General features: G+C 58.2%; 1 protein-coding gene and 1 long non-coding RNA gene across 3 annotated transcripts in view; one reads left to right on the forward strand and one right to left on the reverse strand.

Annotated features, from left to right (window-relative positions):
• Positions 1–4962, reverse strand: part of B4GALT1 (beta-1,4-galactosyltransferase 1) — a 57419-nt gene extending 52457 nt beyond the window's left edge. The window contains exon 1 of the mRNA XM_048849746.2: positions 4614–4962. Within this exon, the coding sequence (XP_048705703.2) occupies positions 4614–4875 (262 nt within the window). The 5' untranslated portion in view covers positions 4876–4962. The remainder of the gene's footprint in view (positions 1–4613) is intronic.
• A 344-nt stretch (positions 4963–5306) lies between these two features.
• LOC142072247 (uncharacterized) overlaps positions 5307–21124 on the forward strand; it is a 49730-nt gene continuing 33912 nt past the window's right edge. For both annotated transcript variants that reach the window (XR_012668695.1, XR_012668694.1), the window contains exon 1: positions 5307–5843. This is a non-coding gene — a long non-coding RNA (uncharacterized LOC142072247). The remainder of the gene's footprint in view (positions 5844–21124) is intronic.

Genomic DNA, 21124 nt, shown 5'->3' on the forward strand with positions numbered 1-21124 from the left:
TAAGTTGCAGTGAATATGGAGTACAAACTAGTATTTTTAAAAAGTGGACTAAAATGGCTGACAATTCAGCTTCCTGGTTCAGGCAGGGAAAAGAGTGCAACGAATCATGAGGTACTCTCTTTCCTGTCTCAGGATTCGACGCATTTGAAAGCATTTGACCTGCTCCTTCGAGGGGCAATGGAAAGCTCCGATAGTCATGCTAGGTTAAAATGCTTAGCTATGTAGTTCAAATAGTGTAAAGTTAAGCCATTTTCCAGAAGGATTCTGATTTGTGCTTTTTGTGGTGACAGGACATTAGCACAGTACTGGCCACACAACTGGTTTCTATAATGATGAAGAGAAAGTGAAAGACCTGCAACAAAAAACAAAACAAAGCACTGAACACAGTTCCTTTTAGTGACCTCAAAACCACCTCCAAACCAGTCATTTGTTATGCAGATGTGTTGATCCATAAACAGCCTCTCACTTAGCAGGTTTCAGAGGAATAGCCGTGTTAGTCTGTATTCGCAAAAAGAAAAGGAGTACTTGTGGCACCTTAGAGACTAACCAATTTATTTGAGCATGAGCTTTCGTGAGCTACAGCTCACTTCATCAGATGTATACCGTGGAAACTGCAGCAGACTTTATATACACACAGAGAATATGAAACAATACCTCCTCCCACCCCACTGTCCTGCTGGTAATAGCTTATCTAAAGTGATCAACAGGTGGGCCATTTCCAGCACAAATCCAGGTTTTCTCACCCTCCACCCCCCCACACAAATTCACTCTCCTGCTGGTGCTAGCCCATCCAAAGTGACAACTCTTTACATAATCAAGTCGGGCTATTTCCTGCATAGATCCAGGTTTTCTCACATCCCCCCCACCCCCATACACACACAAACTCACTCTCCTGCTGGTAATAGCTCATCTAAACTGACCACTCTCCAAGTTTAAATCCAAGTTAAACCAGAACATCTGGGGGGGGGGGGGTAGGAAAAAACAAGAGGAAACAGGCTACCTTGCATAATGACTTAGCCACTCCCAGTCTCTATTTAAGCCTAAATTAATAGTATCCAATTTGCAAATGAATTCCAATTCAGCAGTTTCTCGCTGGAGTCTGGATTTGAAGTTTTTTTGTTTTAAGATAGCGACCTTCATGTCTGTGATTGCGTGACCAGAGAGATTGAAGTGTTCTCCGACTGGTTTATGAATGTTATAATTCTTGACATCTGATTTGTGTCCATTTATTCTTTTACGTAGAGACTGTCCAGTTTGACCAATGTACATGGCAGAGGGGCATTGCTAGCACATGATGGCATATATCACATTGGTGGATGTGCAGGTGAACGAGCCTCTGATAGTGTGGCTGATGTTATTAGGCCCTGTGATGGTGTCCCCTGAATAGATATGTGGGCACAATTGGCAACGGGCTTTGTTGCAAGGATAAGTTCCTGGGTTAGTGGTTCTGTTGTGTGGTATGTGGTTGTTGGTAAGTATTTGCTTCAGGTTGCGGGGCTGTCTGTAGGCAAGGACTGGCCTGTCTCCCAAGACTTGGTCAGCTCAGAACTTCCCTGAGAGTTGCATATGTTGAAAACCACATGAAGCTTCTCAAAAGCATTTTAAAAAATCTCTCGTTAAAAAGAGCCCTTATGTAAACATAACGCACTAGTAACAGGCCAGGTTCTCTTTCTAATCTTCTCATCCCAAATGCCTATGGTTACCCAGTTGTAATACATAATCATCTAAAAGGCACTACAAGGTCAATGTATCAAGCTTCATTATTTAAGTTTCAAATAGTTTCTGGCCTCTAGCAGCAGCTGTTAACAAATAACAAGTTGCCAGAAACCCAAGGATAGCAGAGAGAATTCAAATTTTTCTTATCTTACACTAATATGCAAAGTAACGGAGACGTACAGCTGTCCCCGAACAACGGGATGTATTAGAACATCACTGGGCCACAATCCTGCAAACCTATAGATACACAAACAACTTTATGGCAGATTAACCAGTATTAGAAGTCAGAGTAGGGTGATCAGACGTCAAGATCTTAGGTGCTTATATAGGCACCTATTCTTCCCCCATCCTTCCGTCTCGGTTTTTCACACTTGCTATCTGGTCACCCTAAGTCAGAGGCACACTAATACTGCCTCACAAGTGTGACTATGTTCATTCTGATCATTGTTGCCTGAATGTATTTATTTATGATAGCACGTCATAACATGTATTTGTAGAATTCCATGCTGCCCACAATGCGGTAAATGCTGTCCAAACAAATACACCAATTATAGAAGTTCCAAAGTCATAGTCATACAAGAACTATTTAATCTTTGCTGAGAAGCTGGGTGAGAACACTGTTTTTTGGTGAAAACTATCAGGTTTTTAATGGATTAGTACAGTGGTTCCCAAACTTATTCCACCGCTTGTGCAGGGAAAGCCCCTGGCGGGCCGGGCCGGTTTGTTTACCTGCCCAGTCTGCAGGTTCAGCCGATCGCGGCTCCCAGGGGCCGCAGTTCGCCGCTCCAGGCCAATGGGAGCTGCTGGAAGCGGCGGCCAGTATGTCCCTCGGCCCGCGCCGCTTCCCGCAGCTCCCTCTGGCCTGGAGCAGCGAATCGTGGCCACTGGGAGCCGCGATCGGCCGAAACTGCGGATGCGGCAGGTAAACAAACCGGCCCGGCCTGCCAGGCGCTTTTCCCTGCACAAGCGGCGGAACAAGTTTGGGAACCGCTGGAATAGTAGATAGAGAATTAGCTAGAATCTACTGAAACTGGTGAAAGGGAACAATCAAGAAATAACACTCTTTTGGAAAACAAACAAACAAACAAGCCACCACGTTCCCCCCCACCCCACCCAAGTCCCCAAACAAAAAACCACAACAGTCCTAAGAATTGTGGCTCTGTAATAGGAAACTGAATAGTAACCCTAGCAGTGTGATGGTGAAACACTAAGTACAAGACTAAGTAAAATATTTATAAGTCTGAGAGGAAAAAATACTCTATTTTTAAAGTCTCTCTCTCTCTCACCAGCATCTCATTAAGACTACCATGAAGAATCCTGGTAACGTATGTATAAATATAAGTCATTCATAATTTTTTTAAATTGCTCTCTTCTCAGCAGCACACAATTGTTACTGAAAGAGTATTTGGAGCCAATGACTTCTCTAATGTGTAAATATTACTTTTTCCAAAATTATTCTATTTTTGTAGTTTTCAATAAAATGCCTGTTCTGACTACAAAGGGCCCCAACTTCCAGGACAGTGGGTAAGACCCTGTCTACACTACAGGTTAGAATGGTGTAAGCAGGTGAGGGGTATAACCCTGTCAGAGCCAGGTGCCCGACAGTTGTATCAGTAGCATAGACAGCTCTTAATCAGAAGGTAAAGAACCAAGAAATGGGTCACGCAAAGCAGGGAAACAATCTTTAGTTCTCCTCAGCACCACCCATAACTTCCTATTATCTGAAAATTAAATAAGCAAGGTAGCATTTAATATGCAATTAGACTAGCCCTAGTAATCTATATTATGATATGCTGCCTTTCTCCAGTGAGATGAAAGAAACGCGATCTCCACTGTGGGTAAACAGCTTTCAATGAGTTTAGGTAACTGAAGTGAGCTAAAATGGTTACAACTAAACTTCAGGGAAGACAGGAATAAATTGGTTAGTCTCTAAGGTGCCACAAGTCCTCCTTTTCTTTTTACAGGAGGAACAGGCACTGGAAGGAACATTTGGGAATAGGCTGCAGCCACTCAGACAAGCTGGGCTCAGGATGGCTCCCAGGACCCAGGGCTTTGTTTGGAGCAGTTAACTTTGGTTTGGGTGGAACAGTGAAAGGCCTAACACGGTTATTTATTCCTTTACATACATGTTCATGAACCCTATTTTAAGGAGTTTTTCCAACATAAGCTTGATATGGATTCATATATTTGTCTTACTGTGCTCTACTGACACTAGTAAATATTTAACGCAAGCTCGGCTCACTTTAGCCTCTGGGATGTTACATTTTAAACACAGACGGAGGACTGGAGAAGGCGATCTGGTGCTCCCCGATTAGGTTTTTGCGTGGCCGCACTGGGGTATTGCGGGAGATGAACAGGACAAGCTGTACCATGGGCAATTTCAGACAACAGAGGCAATAAATGTGGCTCTCAGCGGGTGAAAAACGTGTGTAGACCTCCTGGAACAGACCATGGGCCGTCTCTCCCGCTGGGCGCCCGGAGGCAGGCGGGCGAGACAAGGTGGGCTTTGGGGAGTTTGCTGAACTTCGCCCGGCTCTGCCTGTATGTATAAAAGGGGAACTCCGGCAAGACGGGGTCTGGAGCGGAGACCGGAATGGGGGGGAAGCGGCGCGCTGGGTGATCAGACTAATTCCAAAGCAGATTCCCCCCGTTTCCCCGCTTCGAAGACAAAAGGACTCACGACCCTCGCGCTCCCAGCAGCGGGCACGGCAGCTGGCGGCCAGGGTCGCCGCGCACAGGCTGCCCCCGGCCAGCGCTCTAGCGTTACCCAGGCGGGCCGGGCTGCCGGCGTCCCAGATCCCGGGGCGCGGCAGAGGGGGCGGCAGCTCCCTTGGGACCGGCGGCGGAGACGGGCGAGGCCAGCGAGCGGCGCACGCAGGGCCCCGGGGGGCGCTTACCCAGCAGCGGGGACGGGTCGGGGCAGTCCGGCGGCGGCCCGGGCTGGGCGCGGGAGCGGTTGGCCGGCCCGGGGCTGCGCGGCGGCGGCCCGGGGCTGCGCGGCGGCGGCTCGGGGCTGCGCGGCGGGCGCAGGGCGCTGCTGCCCGCCAGGTAGTAGAGCAGCGTGGCCGAGAGGTGCAGGGCGCAGAAGAAGACGAGCAGGCGGCAGGTCCGCTGCAGCGAGGTGCCGGGCAGGGCCGCGCCGCCCTGCGCCTCCTTCATCCCGGCGCGCTCAGCCGCGCGGGCGCATCCCCGGCTCTGCGCTGCGCTGCGCTGCGCTCCGGCCCGCCTCCCGCGAGTCCCGCTGCTGGGGCCTGGCGGGCCGGGCTCCGCCCCTGCGGCGGAGGAAGGGGCTGGGCTGGGCTGGGGCGGAGCGAGCCGAGCGGCGGGCCGGGCTCGCCCTGGGCGCCTGGCCCCGTCCTGGCCCGGGGGCGGCCGCAGCCCCCAGTGGGAGCTCGGCCCTGGGACCCAGCGCGCCCCGATGCGGAGGGGCTGGGTGGGCCCGGTCTCGGGAGGAGTCTTCCCCGCTTGCTCGGCCCCTACTGTCCACACCGCCCAGCCCGCCCGGGGGGAGGGTTGCAATGGTGCTGGCGGCGATGGGGGGCTGGAACCGGGTGTGACATCTCCGGGGGGGCTGCTGCCGTGTCCGGGGGGGCAGGGGCTAGGCAGTGGCAGAGGTGAAGGGGGGACCTAACCTGAGCAGGCTTGAGGAGATGGTGACAGGCAGGGCATGACCTCCAGGGCTTCTGGGGGCCTGTGCCACCCCTGGCCTCCAGGCGAGAGGCTGGGGGTCAGGAGCGCACTGAGGATGTGGCCAGTGGCAGAGGAGAGGGTCGGAGGTGGAGCTGTGTTTGCCCCTGGCCCCAGAGATGCACTGTTTCCTCTGAGGCCTGCTCCGCGCTGGAAAACTAGTTTGGCTCAGCTCGTCCCCGGGGTGTGAAAAACCCACCCCCCGAGCAGCATAGTTAAACTGACCCAAGTCCCCGTGTAGGCAGCGCTGGGGTGACGGACGGATTCTTCCATCAACCCGGCTGCCGCTCCCTGCGGAGGAGGGTTCCCCAGGCCAGCGGGGCCCCCTCCCCCCCACGCCGGTGGTGCCCGCACTGAAGCACGATGGTCCTGCAGCATCTGAAGGGCAGACCAGTCTGAGACACGGAGGTGGAGCCACCAATGAGGGCATCCAGATACAGGTACAGCGGGATGCCGGCAACAGGGGCATGTGGCACTGACAGTTAAAAGCAGAGAGCTGGGGGCTGGGCGGGGGAAGGCGGGAAGAAGAAGTGGAGAGAGCAGAGTGCTGACCCTTGTGGGCAGGCGAATGGTCAGTGCAGAGGCAGAAGAGACCCCAGGACAGCAGAGAGCCGGATACCTGCTTAGGGATGAAGGCAGCCAGGGTGAGGGAATGGGCCAGTGTCCCCAACCGTGGTGGGAAGGAGTTCGTTCACTGCACACAGACGAGTAGGGTGCAAGTGAAACCCTTCTGGAAATGTATTGGTGGGTGAGAGAGCCCAGTTGCTTTGCCTAGGGTCTTTATTGCATTAATAATGCCTGACCCTGACACAGTGCGTCTCATCAGTGCAGCTCAAATCACTTCACAGAGGAGAGCGGCGTCGCCGTCCCCGTCGCGCAGTCGGGGAAACGGGGGCGCGGAGGAGAGCGGCGTCCCTGTCCCCATCGCGCAGTCGAGGAAACGGGGGCGCGGAGGAGAGCGGCGTCCCTGTCCCCGTCGCGCAGTCGGGGAAACGGGGGCGCGTAGGAGAGCGGCGTCCCCGTCCCCGTCGCGCAGTCGAGGAAACGGGGGCGCGGAGGAGAGCGGCGTCCCCGTCCCCGTCGCGCAGTCGGGGAAACGGGGGCGCGGAGGAGAGCGGCGTCGCCGTCCCCGTCGTGCAGTCGGGGAAACGGGGGTGCGGAGGAGAGCGGCGTCCCCGTCCCCGTCGCGCAGTCGAGGAAACGGGGGCACGGAGGAGAGCGGCGTCGCCGTCCCCGTTATACAGTCGGGGAAACGGGGGCGCGGAGGAGAGCGGCGTCCCCGTCCCCGTCGCGCAGTCGGGGAAACGGGGGCGCGGAGGAGAGCGGCGTCCCCGTCCCCGTCGCGCAGTCGGGGAAACGGGGGCGCGGAGGAGAGCGGCGTCGCCGTCCCCGTCGCGCAGTCGGGGAAACGGGGGTGCGGAGGAGAGCGGCGTCCCCGTCCCCGTCGCGCAGTCGAGGAAACGGGGGCGCGGAGGAGAGCGGCGTCGCCGTCCCCGTTATACAGTCGGGGAAACGGGGGCGCGGAGGAGAGCGGCGTCCCTGTACCCGTCGCGCAGTCGGGGAGACGGGGGCGCGGAGGAGAGCGGCGTCCCCGTCGCGCAGTCGAGGAAACGGGGGCGCGGAGGAGAGTGGCGTCGCCGTCCCCGTCGCGCAGTCGAGGAAACGGGGGCGCGGAGGTGTGACGAAGTGGGACTGTTCTTAATGTTTCCTCTGAATAGTGTGGGGGTGCCTCAGTTTTCCCTAGGCAGTTCTTAAGTATCTAGGGGGTGGAGTAAGGGTGTATGATCATTGCAGAGCCCTAGAGGGCATGTGTGTGCAGGAGTCTGGACACAGAGAATGGCCGACACCCTGTTTCCTGGCAACTAATGGCCTGGGCCCTTCCCCCCCTGCAAGGTGAGAGCTGAAGGGTTGGAGAACAAAGGAATCAGGTGACCACCTGGCCCGGGAAAGGAACAAAGCCCAGAGGAGGAGGGGCTGGAGGGGGTTTCAGTTTGGGGCTGGCTGGGACATGGAGTGAAGTGCAGACGTGGTTGTCTGGCTCACTACCCCCCAAAATGGACCCAGCTGAGGGGTCCCGTTCTCTGCACCTGCAAGCTCTGTTTTAGACCATGTTCCTGTCGTCTAATAAACCTTCTGTTTTACTGGCTGGCTGAGAGTCACGTCTGACTGCGAAGTTGGGGTGCAGGACCCTCTGGCTTCCCCAGGAGCCCCGCCTGAGCGGACTCGCTGTGGGAAGCGCACGGAGGGGCAGAGGATGCTGAATGCTCCGAGGTCAGACCCAGGAAGGTGGAAGCTGTGTGAGCTGCGTGTCCTGAAGACAGGCTGCTCACAGAAAGGCGACTGCCCCAGAGTCCTGACTGGCTTCATGGGGAGCAGTTCCAGAGCATCGCCCAGGGACTCCGTGACAGGAGGAGAGCGGCGTCCCCGTCCCCGTCGCGCAGTCGGGGAAACGGGGGCGCGGAGGAGAGCGGCGTCCCCGTCCCCGTCGCGCAGTCGGGGAAACGGGGGCGCGGAGGAGAGCGGCGTCCCCGTCCCCGTCGCGCAGTCGAGGAAACGGGGGCGCGGAGGAGAGCGGCGTCCCCGTCCCCGTCGCGCAGTCGGGGAAACGGGGGCGCGGAGGAGAGCGGCGTCGCCGTCCCCGTCGCGCAGTCGGGGAAACGGGGGCGCGGAGGAGAGCGGCGTCGCCGTCCCCGTCGCGCAGTCGGGGAAACGGGGGCGCGGAGGAGAGCGGCGTCCCTGTCCCCGTCGCGCAGTCGAGGAAACGGGGGCGCGGAGGAGAGCGGCGTCCCTGTCCCCGTCGCGCAGTCGGGGAAACGGGGGCGCGGAGGAGAGCGGCGTCCCCGTCCCCGTCGCGCAGTCGAGGAAACGGGGGCGCGGAGGAGAGCGGCGTCCCCGTCCCCGTCGCGCAGTCGGGGAAACGGGGGCGCGGAGGAGAGCGGCGTCCCCGTCCCCGTCGCGCAGTCGGGGAAACGGGGGCGCGGAGGAGAGCGGCGTCGCCGTCCCCGTCGTGCAGTCGGGGAAACGGGGGTGCGGAGGAGAGCGGCGTCCCCGTCCCCGTCGCGCAGTCGAGGAAACGGGGGCACGGAGGAGAGCGGCGTCGCCGTCCCCGTTATACAGTCGGGGAAACGGGGGCGCGGAGGAGAGCGGCGTCCCCGTCCCCGTCGCGCAGTCGGGGAAACGGGGGCGCGGAGGAGAGCGGCGTCGCCGTCCCCGTCGCGCAGTCGGGGAAACGGGGGTGCGGAGGAGAGCGGCGTCCCCGTCCCCGTCGCGCAGTCGAGGAAACGGGGGCGCGGAGGAGAGCGGCGTCGCCGTCCCCGTTATACAGTCGGGGAAACGGGGGCGCGGAGGAGAGCGGCGTCCCTGTACCCGTCGCGCAGTCGGGGAAACGGGGGCGCGGAGGAGAGCGGCGTCCCCGTCGCGCAGTCGAGGAAACGGGGGCGCGGAGGAGAGTGGCGTCGCCGTCCCCGTCGCGCAGTCGAGGAAACGGGGGCGCGGAGGAGAGCGGCGTCCCCGTCCCCGTCGCGCAGTCGGGGAAACGGGGGCGCGGAGGAGAGCGGCGTCCCCGTCCCCGTCGCGCAGTCGAGGAAACGGGGGCGCGGAGGAGAGCGGCGTCCCTGTCCCCGTCGCGCAGTCGAGGAAACGGGGGCGCGGAGGAGAGCGGCGTCGCCGTCCCCGTCGCGCAGTCGAGGAAACGGGGGCGCGGAGGAGAGCGGCGTCGCCGTCCCCGTCGCGCAGTCGGGGAAACGGGGGCGCGGAGGAGAGCGGCGTCCCCGTCCCCGTCGCGCAGTCGGGGAAACGGGGGCGCGGAGGAGAGCGGCGTCCCCGTCCCCGTCGCGCAGTCGGGGAAACGGGGGCGCGGAGGAGAGCGGCGTCGCCGTCCCCGTCGCGCAGTCGGGGAAACGGGGGCGCGGAGGAGAGCGGCTTCGCCGTCCCCGTCGCGCAGTCGGGGAAACGGGGGCGCGGAGGAGAGCGGCGTCGCCGTCCCCGTCGCGCAGTCGGGGAAACGGGGGCGCGGAGGAGAGCGGCGTCGCCGTCCCCGTCGCGCAGTCGGGGAAACGGGGGCGCGGAGGAGAGCGGCGTCCCCGTCCCCGTCGCGCAGTCGAGGAAACGGGGGCGCGGAGGAGAGCGGCGTCCCCGTCCCCGTCGCGCAGTCGGGGAAACGGGGGCGCGGAGGAGAGCGGCGTCGCCGTCCCCGTCGCGCAGTCGGGGAAACGGGGGCGCGGAGGAGAGCGGCGTCGCCGTCCCCGTCGCGCAGTCGGGGAAACGGGGGCGCGGAGGAGAGCGGCGTCCCCGTCCCCGTCGCGCAGTCGGGGAAACGGGGGCGCGGAGGAGAGCGGCGTCCCCGTCCCCGTCGCGCAGTCGGGGAAACGGGGGCGCGGAGGAGAGCGGCGTCGCCGTCCCCGTCGCGCAGTCGGGGAAACGGGGGCGCGGAGGAGAGCGGCTTCGCCGTCCCCGTCGCGCAGTCGGGGAAACGGGGGCGCGGAGGAGAGCGGCGTCGCCGTCCCCGTCGCGCAGTCGGGGAAACGGGGGCGCGGAGGAGAGCGGCGTCGCCGTCCCCGTCGCGCAGTCGGGGAAACGGGGGCGCGGAGGAGAGCGGCGTCCCCGTCCCCGTCGCGCAGTCGGGGAAACGGGGGCGCGGAGGAGAGCGGCGTCCCCGTCGCGCAGTCGGGGAAACGGGGGCGCGGAGGAGAGCGGCGTCCCCGTCCCCGTCGCGCAGTCGGGGAAACGGGGGCGCGGAGGAGAGCGGCGTCCCCGTCCCCGTCGCGCAGTCGGGGAAATGGGGGCGCGGAGGAGAGCGGCGTCGCCGTCCCCGTCGCGCAGTCGGGGAAATGGGGGCGCGGAGGAGAGCGGCGTCTCTGTCCCCGTCGCGCAGTCGGGGAAACGGGGGCGCGGAGGAGAGCGGCGTCGCCGTCCCCGTCGCGCAGTCGGGGAAACGGGGGCGCGGAGGAGAGCGGCGTCTCTGTCCCCGTCGCGCAGTCGGGGAAACGGGGGCGCGGAGGAGAGCGGCGTCGCCGTCCCCGTTATACAGTCGGGGAAACGGGGGCGCGGAGGAGAGCGGCGTCTCTGTCCCCGTCGCGCAGTCGGGGAAACGGGGGCGCGGAGGAGAGCGGCGTCCCTGTCCCCGTCGCGCAGTCGGGGAAACGGGGGCGCGGAGGAGAGCGGCGTCCCTGTCCCCGTCGCGCAGTCGGGGAAACGGGGGCGCGGAGGAGAGCGGCGTCCCCGTCCCCGTGGTGCAGTCGGGGAAACGGGGGCGCGGAGGAGAGCGGCGTCCCCGTCCCCGTGGTGCAGTCGGGGAAACGGGAGCGCGGAGGAGAGCGGCGTCCCTGTCCCCGTCGCGCAGTCGAGGAAACGGGGGCGCGGAGGAGAGCGGCGTCCCCGTCCCCGTGGTGCAGTCGGGGAAACGGGGGCGCGGAGGAGAGCGGCGTTCCCGTCCCCGTCGCGCAGTCGAGGAAACGGGGGCGCTGAGGAGAGCGGCGTCGCCGACCCCGTCGTGCAGTTGGGAAAACGGGGGCGCGGAGGAGAGCGGCGTCGCCGTCCCCGTTATACAGTCGGGGAAACGGGGGCGCGGAGGAGAGCGGCGTCTCTGTCCCCGTCGCGCAGTCGGGGAAACGGGGGCGCGGAGGAGAGCGGCGTCGCCGTCCCCGTTATACAGTCGGGGAAACGGGGGCGCGGAGGAGAGCGGCGTCTCTGTCCCCGTCGCGCAGTCGGGGAAACGGGGGCGCGGAGGAGAGCGGCGTCCCCGTCCCCGTCGCGCAGTCGGGGAAACGGGGGCGCGGAGGAGAGCGGCGTCCCCGTCGCGCAGTCGGGGAAACGGGGGCGCGCAGGAGAGCGGCGTCGCCGTCCCCGTCGCGCAGTCGGGGAAACGGGGGCGCGGAGGAGAGCGGCGTCCCCGTCCCCGTGGTGCAGTCGGGGAAACGGGGGCGCGGAGGAGAGCGGCGTCGCCGTCCCCGTGGTGCAGTCGGGGAAACGGGGGCGCGGAGGAGAGCGGCGTCCCCGTCCCCGTGGTGCAGTCGGGGAAACGGGAGCGCGGAGGAGAGCGGCGTCCCTGTCCCCGTCGCGCAGTCGAGGAAACGGGGGCGCGGAGGAGAGCGGCGTCCCCGTCCCCGTGGTGCAGTCGGGGAAACGGGGGCGCGGAGGAGAGCGGCGTCGCCGTCCCCGTCGCGCAGTCGGGGAAACGGGGGCGCGGAGGAGAGCGGCGTCGCCGTCCCCGTCGCGCAGTCGGGGAAACGGGGGCGCGGAGGAGAGCGGCGTCTCTGTCCCCGTCGCGCAGTCGGGGAAACGGGGGCGCGGAGGAGAGCGGCGTCCCCGTCGCGCAGTCGGGGAAACGGGGGCGCGGAGGAGAGCGGCGTCCCTGTCCCCGTCGCGCAGTCGGGGAAACGGGGGCGCGGAGGAGAGCGGCGTCCCCGTCCCCGTGGTGCAGTCGGGGAAACGGGGGCGCGGAGGAGAGCGGCGTCCCCGTCCCCGTGGTGCAGTCGGGGAAACGGGGGCGCGGAGGAGAGCGGCGTCCCCGTCCCCGTCGCGCAGTTGGGGAAACGGGGGCGCGGAGGGGAGGTTGTTTCAGGTGAACAGGGATACATAGTGGCAGGTGAAAGAGAGTTGGGAAAGCGCAGGGAAATCAGATAACAAAGGGCGCAAGGGCGTGGAGATGGGCTCAAGCAATAGGGCAAAGAAGAGGTCAAGAGAGGCAGTGTCTTCCTTAAAGCACTGAGTAAGGTCAGGAAGTGGTAGGAAGGAGGCCAGCGTGGGAGGCGGGTTGCAGTGCTTTGGGGAAGAGAGGTGGTCAGATAGAGCAGGGGTTCTCAGACTTCACTGCACCATGACAACAGATATCACGACCAGACTCCAGAAGGGGGGACTGAAGCCTGAACCTGCCCAAGCCCTCCACCCTAGTCGGGGGTGGGGGGCAAAGCTGATCAGGCAGGAGGCCTGTAATCGGAGTCCCGCTGCCCAGGGCTGAAGCCCTTGGGCTTTGGCCCCAGGTGGTGGGACTCGGGCTTTGGCTTTGGCCCCGGGCCCCAGCAAGTTTAAGTCTGCCCTGGTGATCCCATTAAAATGGGGTTGCGACTCACTTTGGGGTCCTGACCCACAGTTTGAGAGCCACTGATACAGAGTAATAGACCCCAAAGCCAGAAGGGAACCACTGTGATCTGTATTGTTTATTATTGTAGCACCTAGGAGCCCTAGTCATGGCCCAGGACCCCACTGTGCTGGGCACTGCACAAATCCAGAACAGAATGACAGTCCTTGCCCCAAGTCTGATCAGATCGGAGCTCATGTAGACTTGTTTAAACTCTGTAATTTGTAGGTGTTTGTTCCCGAATGGCTGCTTCAGGACATTTCATTTTCTGTGGGGTCCCCCTCCCAAGTCCCCATATTTCTGTCTTTGCACCCCACCCTCAAAGACTCCTTCCAGGTGAGAAGAGCAGATGCAGCTCCTACTGGAACAAGCCAACCCCTTCTTCATCACTTGGAGTAGCTCTGCAACCAGGGCACTCACCTGGCTGGAAAATGGGCGTTTGCAATAAAGCTTGACAATTCTGAAATTTATTTTTGTCTACAAATTTCAAAAATGAATTTTTTTTTAAAGTAGAACTTTTCCAGTGTCAATTCTCTCTCCCCAGTTCTCCATTTGTCCCCCCTTTCTTCTTTCCATTTTGCCATTGAAAAGGGGAAACAGAAGGAAAAGGGGAAAAAGAAAACCAGAATAACAAACTGCACATTTTTAATATTGGGGATTTGTTAAAAGAACAAATTCTTGGAAAAATATTTTTTACATGAAAATTTCAGTTTTAGAAAAAAGATCACTTAAAAATGAGAACAATAATTGTTTGAAATATTTCACCAGCTGTGTTGAGCACGCCAGCCCAGCTAGAGCTGGGTGATTTTTTTTTTTTTGGATGAACAGTTTACTTGCAGTTTCAGTCAAGCTGAAAATTATTGGTTAATTTGATATGAATCCGCTGAATAGTTTTAGCCGGAAAAAAAAAGGGAGTGCCCAACCTACCTGGCACTAGAGTGATTCTCATGCCTTCTGTAGCCAAATGACTATTCACTGTCATTCGTTGTGGCAATTCATAGTCATTCACATTCAAGTACCTGCTCCACCACGGGAAAGCGGATTTAAGATTCTGTGGTCGTTCTTTATTCAAAACCCAGTGCTCAGAACAGTAAGTCATTTTATGCCTTCCATTTTTAGGTAAAAATGGATGGCATGAAATGCCCCAGTGATTGTAAAATGCCTCAACAATTCTCACTTCATGTAGGTTCTCAATATTTTCTCTCCTTGATATTGATGCGTTTCATGTTTACACACTTAGATTTTCATCACAAGTTATATGAACAGATTACTCAGCCTGATCTTCTTTCGCAAGACCCTATGACTTATGATAAATTACCCCTCTGTATCTGTTTTAGGAGGAAGTTGCTTTATGTGACAAAAACAATATTGATGTAGGCTTTCTGAGTCAAATGGGGTCATTTTGTAGCAAAGCTCCACTTTATGGAATCCTCTACAAGTTTTAGACAGCATTGGTGCCTCTTGCTTCACTTTTGACTTGTCTAAGGATCACACAGGAAAAACGAGGAGTCCTTGTGGCACCTTGGAGACTAACATGGCTACCACCCTGAAACCTGGCACCTCTATTGGGCATGGTCAAAGGCAAGGGGAGCTGTGGCATGGGCAGGTCTGACAACTCCTGTGTTTTCTGTCCAAAGGGCATTCACTTACTCCTGACAGCCGTGCTTTGGTGAGCCAGCGTTTCTGCACTGTTTCCTTTATCTCCCTCAAAGCAAAGGAGGCTGTTCGGGGTGCATTCAGGGCCCGGGCCTGTACCCATTGCAGTCAGTGACAATGCTTCCCGATGGCATAGTCCTGCCTGTTCATTTCACTGAGTCTGGAAACTAATGAAATAGAAACACAGACAGCTGACTTCTGAAATTGGACTGTGGCTGTTTTCAGCTAATCCTGTGGAACGGAGAGCTGTGTTACTCAGATGCAGTAAAGATAATGTTACACCCACAACACATAATGTACACTTGGAAGCTGTCTGTGTGATCAGATTTAACCCTTCTAATGTGTTTGGTCTATCTGACCCTAATGCTCACAACAATGTAAAGAAAATGTTTTACGCCAACACCCGTGCCTCTTCTCAGGTAGGATGAAGTCAATCTTTCCCCATTAGTTTTATCATCCTACCTGTTGTGGGTTTTGTGTAAGAAAAAAAAAATCCCTAAAAAGGTCATGGGGTAAATTAGACCCCAAATTAATTATGCAGTATTCCAGCATCAGATTGTTTTTACTTTGAGGCTGCAGTTATGATAGGATCACATGAATCTTTCAGTATGGTCTTTAGCATCATAGTTTCAGTGGGGTTTTTTTTTTAAAGCACCAAAAGTGTCGCGGGGTCTGTAAGATCCCAGATGACATTTGCGTCATGTATCAGCACAACTGTCCAGCAAACAGGGTATCTTTGACAATAACACTGTGAAATTGATTTTCAGGGAAGCTCATGGTTGCTAGGAACAGTTTCTGGATAAGCCATAATTGTCAGATACATTTTCTGACAAGCTCACACTTGACAGACTCTGTTGCTCACTGCATGTCTCAGTGCATAGATTGTTTGGATTTTGTTGAACCGCACATGGCATAATAGTAGTTAAGCACTGGAATAAATTGCCTAGGGAGGTGGTGGAGTCTCTGTCATTGGAGATGTTTAAGAGCAGGTTAGACAAACACCTGTCAGGGACGGTCTAGATAATACTTAGTCCTGCCGTGAGTGCGGAGGGCTGGACTAGATACCTCTCGAGGTCCCTTCCAGCTCTATGATTCCGTGAGTCTATTATTATAAATCTCTGAGTAAGAAATGGATGTTTCTCAGGGGCCTGGGTAGAGAAATGGTGAAACCACTGGTGCAGGAAAGGAACATTGCCGTCTTGCCTCAGGCTTCGAGGGAAGCAGCATCTAGTGTGCTGGGTACTAATCCAGAGCCTAAGAAATGAGCAAGATGTTACATCTGTTCCAAAGAAAGACACAGAAAAACACATGAAAAATATGTGAAGTGTAAAATCTTTGTATGTTTAGAGCAGAGGTGGGCAAACTACGGGCCATGTCCGGCCCACGGGACCATCCTGCCCGGCCCCTGAGCTCCCGGCTGGGGAGGCTCGTCCCTGGCCCCTCCCCTGCTGTCCCCCCGCCACAGGCAGGCAGGGCTCTGGCCCACCGCTCCTGTCGGGCAGTGGGGGGAGCGCAGCTGGCTCCTGCGGGGCTGCGAGCTCCTGCTGCTCTTAACAGCATGATCAGGGAGTGGGGGGTCCCGGGGGGCAGTCAGGGGACGGGGGACGGGGAGGGTTGGGAGTGGAGTCCCGGGGGTGTGGATAGGGGTCAGGGACAGGGAGCAGGGGGGTTGCATAGGGGGTGGGGTCCAGGAAGGGGTGGTCAGGGGGGATAAGGAGCAGGGGGGGTTGGATGGGTTGGGGGTTCTGGGGGGGGCAGTCAGGGGACGGGGAACAGGGAGGGTTGGGAGTGGAGTCCCGGGGGTGTGGATAGGGGTCGGGGACAGGGAGCAGGGGGGTTGCATAGGGGGTGGGGTCCAGGAAGGGGTGGTCAGGGGGGATAAGGAGCAGGGGGGGTTGGATGGGTTGGGGGTTCTGAGGGGGGCAGTCAGGGGACGGGGGACAGGGAGGGTTGGGAGTGGAGTCCCGGGGGTGTGGATAGGGGTCGGGGACAGGGAGCAGGGGGGTTGCATAGGGGGTGGGGTCCAGGAAGGGGTGGTCAGGGGGGATAAGGAGCAGGGGGGGTTGGATGGGTTGGGGGTTCTGAGGGGGGCAGTCAGGGGACGGGGGACGGGGAGGGTTGGGAGTGGAGTCCCGGGGGTGTGGATAGGGGTCGGGGACAGGGAGCAGGGGGGTTGCATAGGGGGTGGGGTCCAGGAAGGGGTGGTCAGGGGGGATAAGGAGCAGGGGGGGTTGGATGGGTTGGGGGTTCTGAGGGGGGCAGTCGGGGGATGGGGAGGGTTGGGAGTGGAGTCCCGGGGGTGTGGATAGGGGTCGGGGACAGGGAGCAGGGGGGGTTGCATAGGGGGTGGGGTCCAGGAAGGGGTGGTCAGGGGGGATAAGGAGCAGGGGGGGTTGGATGGGTTGGGGGTTCTGAGGGGGGCAGTCAGGGGACGGGGGACGGGGAGGGTTGGGAGTGGAGTCCCGGGGGTGTGGATAGGGGTCAGGGACAGGGAGCAGGGGGGTTGCATAGGGGGTGGGGTCCAGGAAGGGGTGGTCAGGGGGGATAAGGAGCAGGGGGGGGTTGGATGGGTTGGGGGTTCTGAGGGGGGCAGTCAGGGGACGGGGAACAGGGAGGGTTGGGAGTGGAGTCCCGGGGGTGTGGATAGGGGTCGGGGACAGGGAGCAGGGGGGGTTGCATAGGGGGTGGGGTCCAGGAAGGGGTGGTCAGGGGGGATAAGGAGCAGGGGGGGTTGGATGGGGTGGGGGTTCTGGGAGGGGCAGTCAGGTGGTGGGAAGTGGGAGGGGGCGGGGTCCAGGCTGTTTGGGAAGGCACAGCCTTTCCTACCTGGCCCTCGATACGGTTTTGCACCCCGATGTGGCCCTCAAGCCAAAAAGTTTGCCCACCCCTGGTTTAGAGCATATCACCTATTCCTCCATTGGTTCAAAGCAGTAAGCCATTTACTGCCGCTTGGCTGCTTCCAGTCTCCGTGACCTCTGAGCGACGGAGTTTACAATTGCGGTCAGAGCGATCAGGGTTGCAGGGAGCGGGCCATCGTGGGACAGCTTCCGGAGGACCGTTAGTGCTGACGCAGGCCATGCAGTGTCTACGCGTGCACTGTGTCAACCTCAGTAGGTCTACACCAGGGGTCTCCAACCTTTATATGCCCAAGATCTCTTTCTGCATCAATCCCAGATCTTCCCCGCCCCTTCCCCGAGGCCCCGCCCCTTCCCCCCTCCTCACTCCATCCCCCCCACCTCCGTCACTCGCTCTCCCCCACCTTCACTCACTTTCACCGGGCTGGGATAGGGGGTTGGGAGTTGGGAGGGGGTGGGCTCTGGGCTGGCGCCGAGGGGTTCACGATGTGGGAGGGGGCTCTGGGCTGAGCCTGGGGCTTGGGGTCGGGGTGCAGGAGGGGGTTTGGGGTGCTGGCTCTGGGAGGGGGCTCAGGGCTGGGGTTGGGGTGCAGGAGGGGGTTTGGGGTGCTGGCTCTGGAAGGGGGCTCAGGGCTGGGGTCGGGGTGCAGGAGGGGGTTTGGGGTGCTGGCTCTGGGAGGGGGCTCAGGGCTGGGGTTGGGGTGCAGGAGGGGGTTGGGGTGCTGGCTCTGGGAGGGGGCTCAGGGCTGGGGTCGGGGTGCAGGAGGGGGTTTGGGGTGCTGGCTCTGGAAGGGGGCTCAGGGCTGGGGTCGGGGTGCAGGAGGGGGTTTGGGGTGCTGGCTCTGGGAGGGGGCTCAGGGCTGGGGTTGGGGTGCAGGAGGGGGTTTGGGGTGCTGGCTCTGGAAGGGGGCTCAGGGCTGGGGTCGGGGTGCAGGAGGGGGTTTGGGGTGCTGGCTCTGGGAGGGGGCTCAGGGCTGGGGGTTGGGGTGCAGGAGAGGGTTGGGGTGCTGGCTCTGGGAGGGGGCTCAGGGCTGGGGTCGGAGTGCAGGAGGGGGTTTGGGGTGCTGGCTCTGGAAGGGGGCTCAGGGCTGGGGTCGGGGTGCAGGAGGGGGTTTGGGGTGCTGGCTCTGGGAGGGGGCTCAGGGCTGGGGGTTGGGGTGCAGGGTGGGTGCTGCTCAGGCTAAGACGGCTCCCTGCCAACCCTGGCTCCACACCGCTCCTGGAAGGGGCCAATGCGCCTCTGCGGGGGTGGGTGGTTCCGCCCACTGCCCCTCTCTTCAAGCACCGCCCCTGCAGCTCTCCCACCCAATGGGAGCCATGGGGGTGGTGCTTGCAGGCAGGAGCAGCACACAGAAGGAGGCACCTGCCCCCCTGCCTGCAGGGCCGCTCTGGCCGCTTCTGGGAGCGGCATGGGGCCGGGGTAGGGAGTCTGCCTTAGCAGCCGCCGATTAAGTGGGAGATCCTCTAGGATCGTCGATTGTGATTGACTGGCTGGTGACCACTGGTCTGCACCATTTAAGAAGGTGGTTTTACTGCATTGCTGTAATAAGGCGCTTATGTCTGCAAATTTTAGTGTAGGCACATTCCCAGATATGTTGACACAAGGCAACTTATGCTGACCTAACTTTGCAGTGCAGACCAGGCCCAAGGTTTAATGATCTGGAAAAACATGATTTGACAGAATGTACTACAGCAAGGAGGCAAAATGTCTCTTAATCAGTATTTCTAAGCTGATTTGATATTTTAAATGTACTCTTAAGCCTTCATAAAGTAATCATTCCAGATTACTACATCTTGAACTCACTGAAACAAAGACATTATTTTAAATTAATCAGTCACAGAGGTTTAGTGTGTTCGTAACAATGTTTACTGCTTTTAAAAAAAGGGGACACTAATTTACTTTGTGTGATCTCCATAACAATAGACATGTTTAAGAAATTTCATCAATTTTAAAAAATATGTTTCCAAAGATTTGAGGCATAACAAAGGATTTTATATCTTACTAGAAACTGATTTTGCTGGAGGGTTCTCTTAAAACTAGTTCATCAGATAGTCAGAAGTAAAGAAAGGGAAACTCTTTGTCCAGCTGTCTGGAAGGAAAGGGGTGTTGTCCCTTTAAGGGCTCTCTTTAACAGGGCAGGAGGGGGTGAAGGGAGAAAGGGATGGACAGAAAGGACACAAAGACTTTGGAAGCAAGTTTTTTCTACTATAATAATTAAAATTAAAATGTGTATTTTAGATGCGGGTGGTCTTTTGAAGGATTTATTTAAAAAATTATATGTCTGAAGATCCAAGCACTACAATAACGCACAACTGTTTTGCAGTAAATTCAGAAACTGACAGTATATACCTGGGGGTTGGCAAATGCCTGTTAAAGGGCTTCATTACCACTTGATAGGTTTCAGAGTAACAGCCGTGTTAGTCTGTATTCGCAAAAAGAAAAGGAGTACTTTTGGCACCTTAGAGACTAACCAATTTATTGCCATTACCACTTGAGTGGCTCTTTAACAGTTTCAATGTTGTGCTAATAGGGCTGGCAGGCTGGAGGCTTTTTCTCTTTTAAGTTATTAGATCCTCTCTGGAGTAAGAGTCACCAGGCTGCAGCAGCCAGCTGTGGGAGCCTGCAGGAAGGGTCAGAACAGGGATAGGAAGAGGCCGGGATGGGTGGGGGGGGAAGGGGGGTGTGGATGTGGACACTAAGACCCAGGGGTGCCCCAAATTTTCTGGTGCCCTATGCAGCTGTGTATGCTGCTTATGCTTAAGGACGGCCCTGTTACCATCCCATTCGTGTCTTACAGGAGGTAGGCGTGTTCCTGTACCGTCTCTTGGGAATGTATTTATGCAGTTACTTGAGAGATCTGGCTGTTCTTGTATCATCCTCTCCAGTCAGAAATGTCTTACTTGGTTAGCCAGTGCCATTGGTGACACTTCTCTGCCAAGGCCAGGCCTAGGCTGATTCACAGCCTTTGGTTCATGCTGTTAGTTATGCCTAGGGATCCAGCAGAGCCTACGTTCTAGTCCCCTGAGTGGCAGAGGTTCTAACAGGTTAGCTATAAATAATACATTAACCCTATATAACCATCTACTCCTGGGGGAATTCCGCACCACAAAATTAAAAGTTCTGTGCACAATATTTTAAAATTCTGCAAAATTTTGAATATTTTATTTGTCAAAATCACACAATATAATCATACCAGTTTCAATTATTTTGGTAGTTTATTTCAAAATACCTGTCAGCAAGTATGTCTGTAATAATACAGACAACGAAAAAGATTCAGCGAATGATTTTGACAAATAAATTCCTTACCAGTCATGTTAATACAGAAATCTGAGACATAGTTCATTTAAACAATATGGAACCGTATTTCCTGCACCCCTTAGAAACAGTACAAAGACTTACGGGAGTCGGGGGGTAATGGAGGAGCTGAGGGAGAGGGAAGTAGTTGCTGGGAAGGACCCTGGGAGTGAACCTGGAGGGTTGTTGGGTGTGGGTGGGAGAAGAATGGAACAGGTTTTTTTGGGGGGAGGGATTGTTAGGGAGTTGGGGAGCCTCCCCCATACAGACCCTGGCTGACCTCTAGCCTCTCCCATTCAGTCAGGCACATCTGCCCCTGTCCCTGTGTGTCCTTGCACCCCCACTCAGCCAACCCCAATTCCCAATCCCATGTGTCCCTGCATCCCTTGTCCCCAGGTGTTCCTGCACCCCCATTCCCATTCATCCCCTGCCCCAGTCTGTCCCCTCCATTAGCCCTTCTGAACCCCAGGCTATGTGACACCCCCCCCCCCCCGCCAGCAACCTTGTGTGCTCCACTCTGTCCCCTCCCATACCCCATGCCTCCTAACCTGGCCCTGCAGACAGGCCACTGTGAGGAACGCAGATGGCTGCTACTGCTGGTGAGCGGTGAGCCAGCTCCTCTCTGTTCTGGTGACACAGCAGCACCTGGTGGATGAAAGGCATAACTGCAGCGCCTCTCCAGCAGAATGTATTTTCTGCAGAGAAAAAATATCTGCAAGGAACATGAATTCTGCACATGCACCATGGTGCAAAATTCCCTCAGGGTAACCTTCACACCACCAAACTACGTACCTGCCTTGCCAGTGGTTCCTTCGGGCAGGTCTGACTTTCCAGACT

The sequence above is a fragment of the Caretta caretta genome, chromosome 5, assembly GCF_965140235.1.
Source record: "Caretta caretta isolate rCarCar2 chromosome 5, rCarCar1.hap1, whole genome shotgun sequence".
NCBI lineage: Eukaryota > Metazoa > Chordata > Testudines > Cheloniidae > Caretta > Caretta caretta.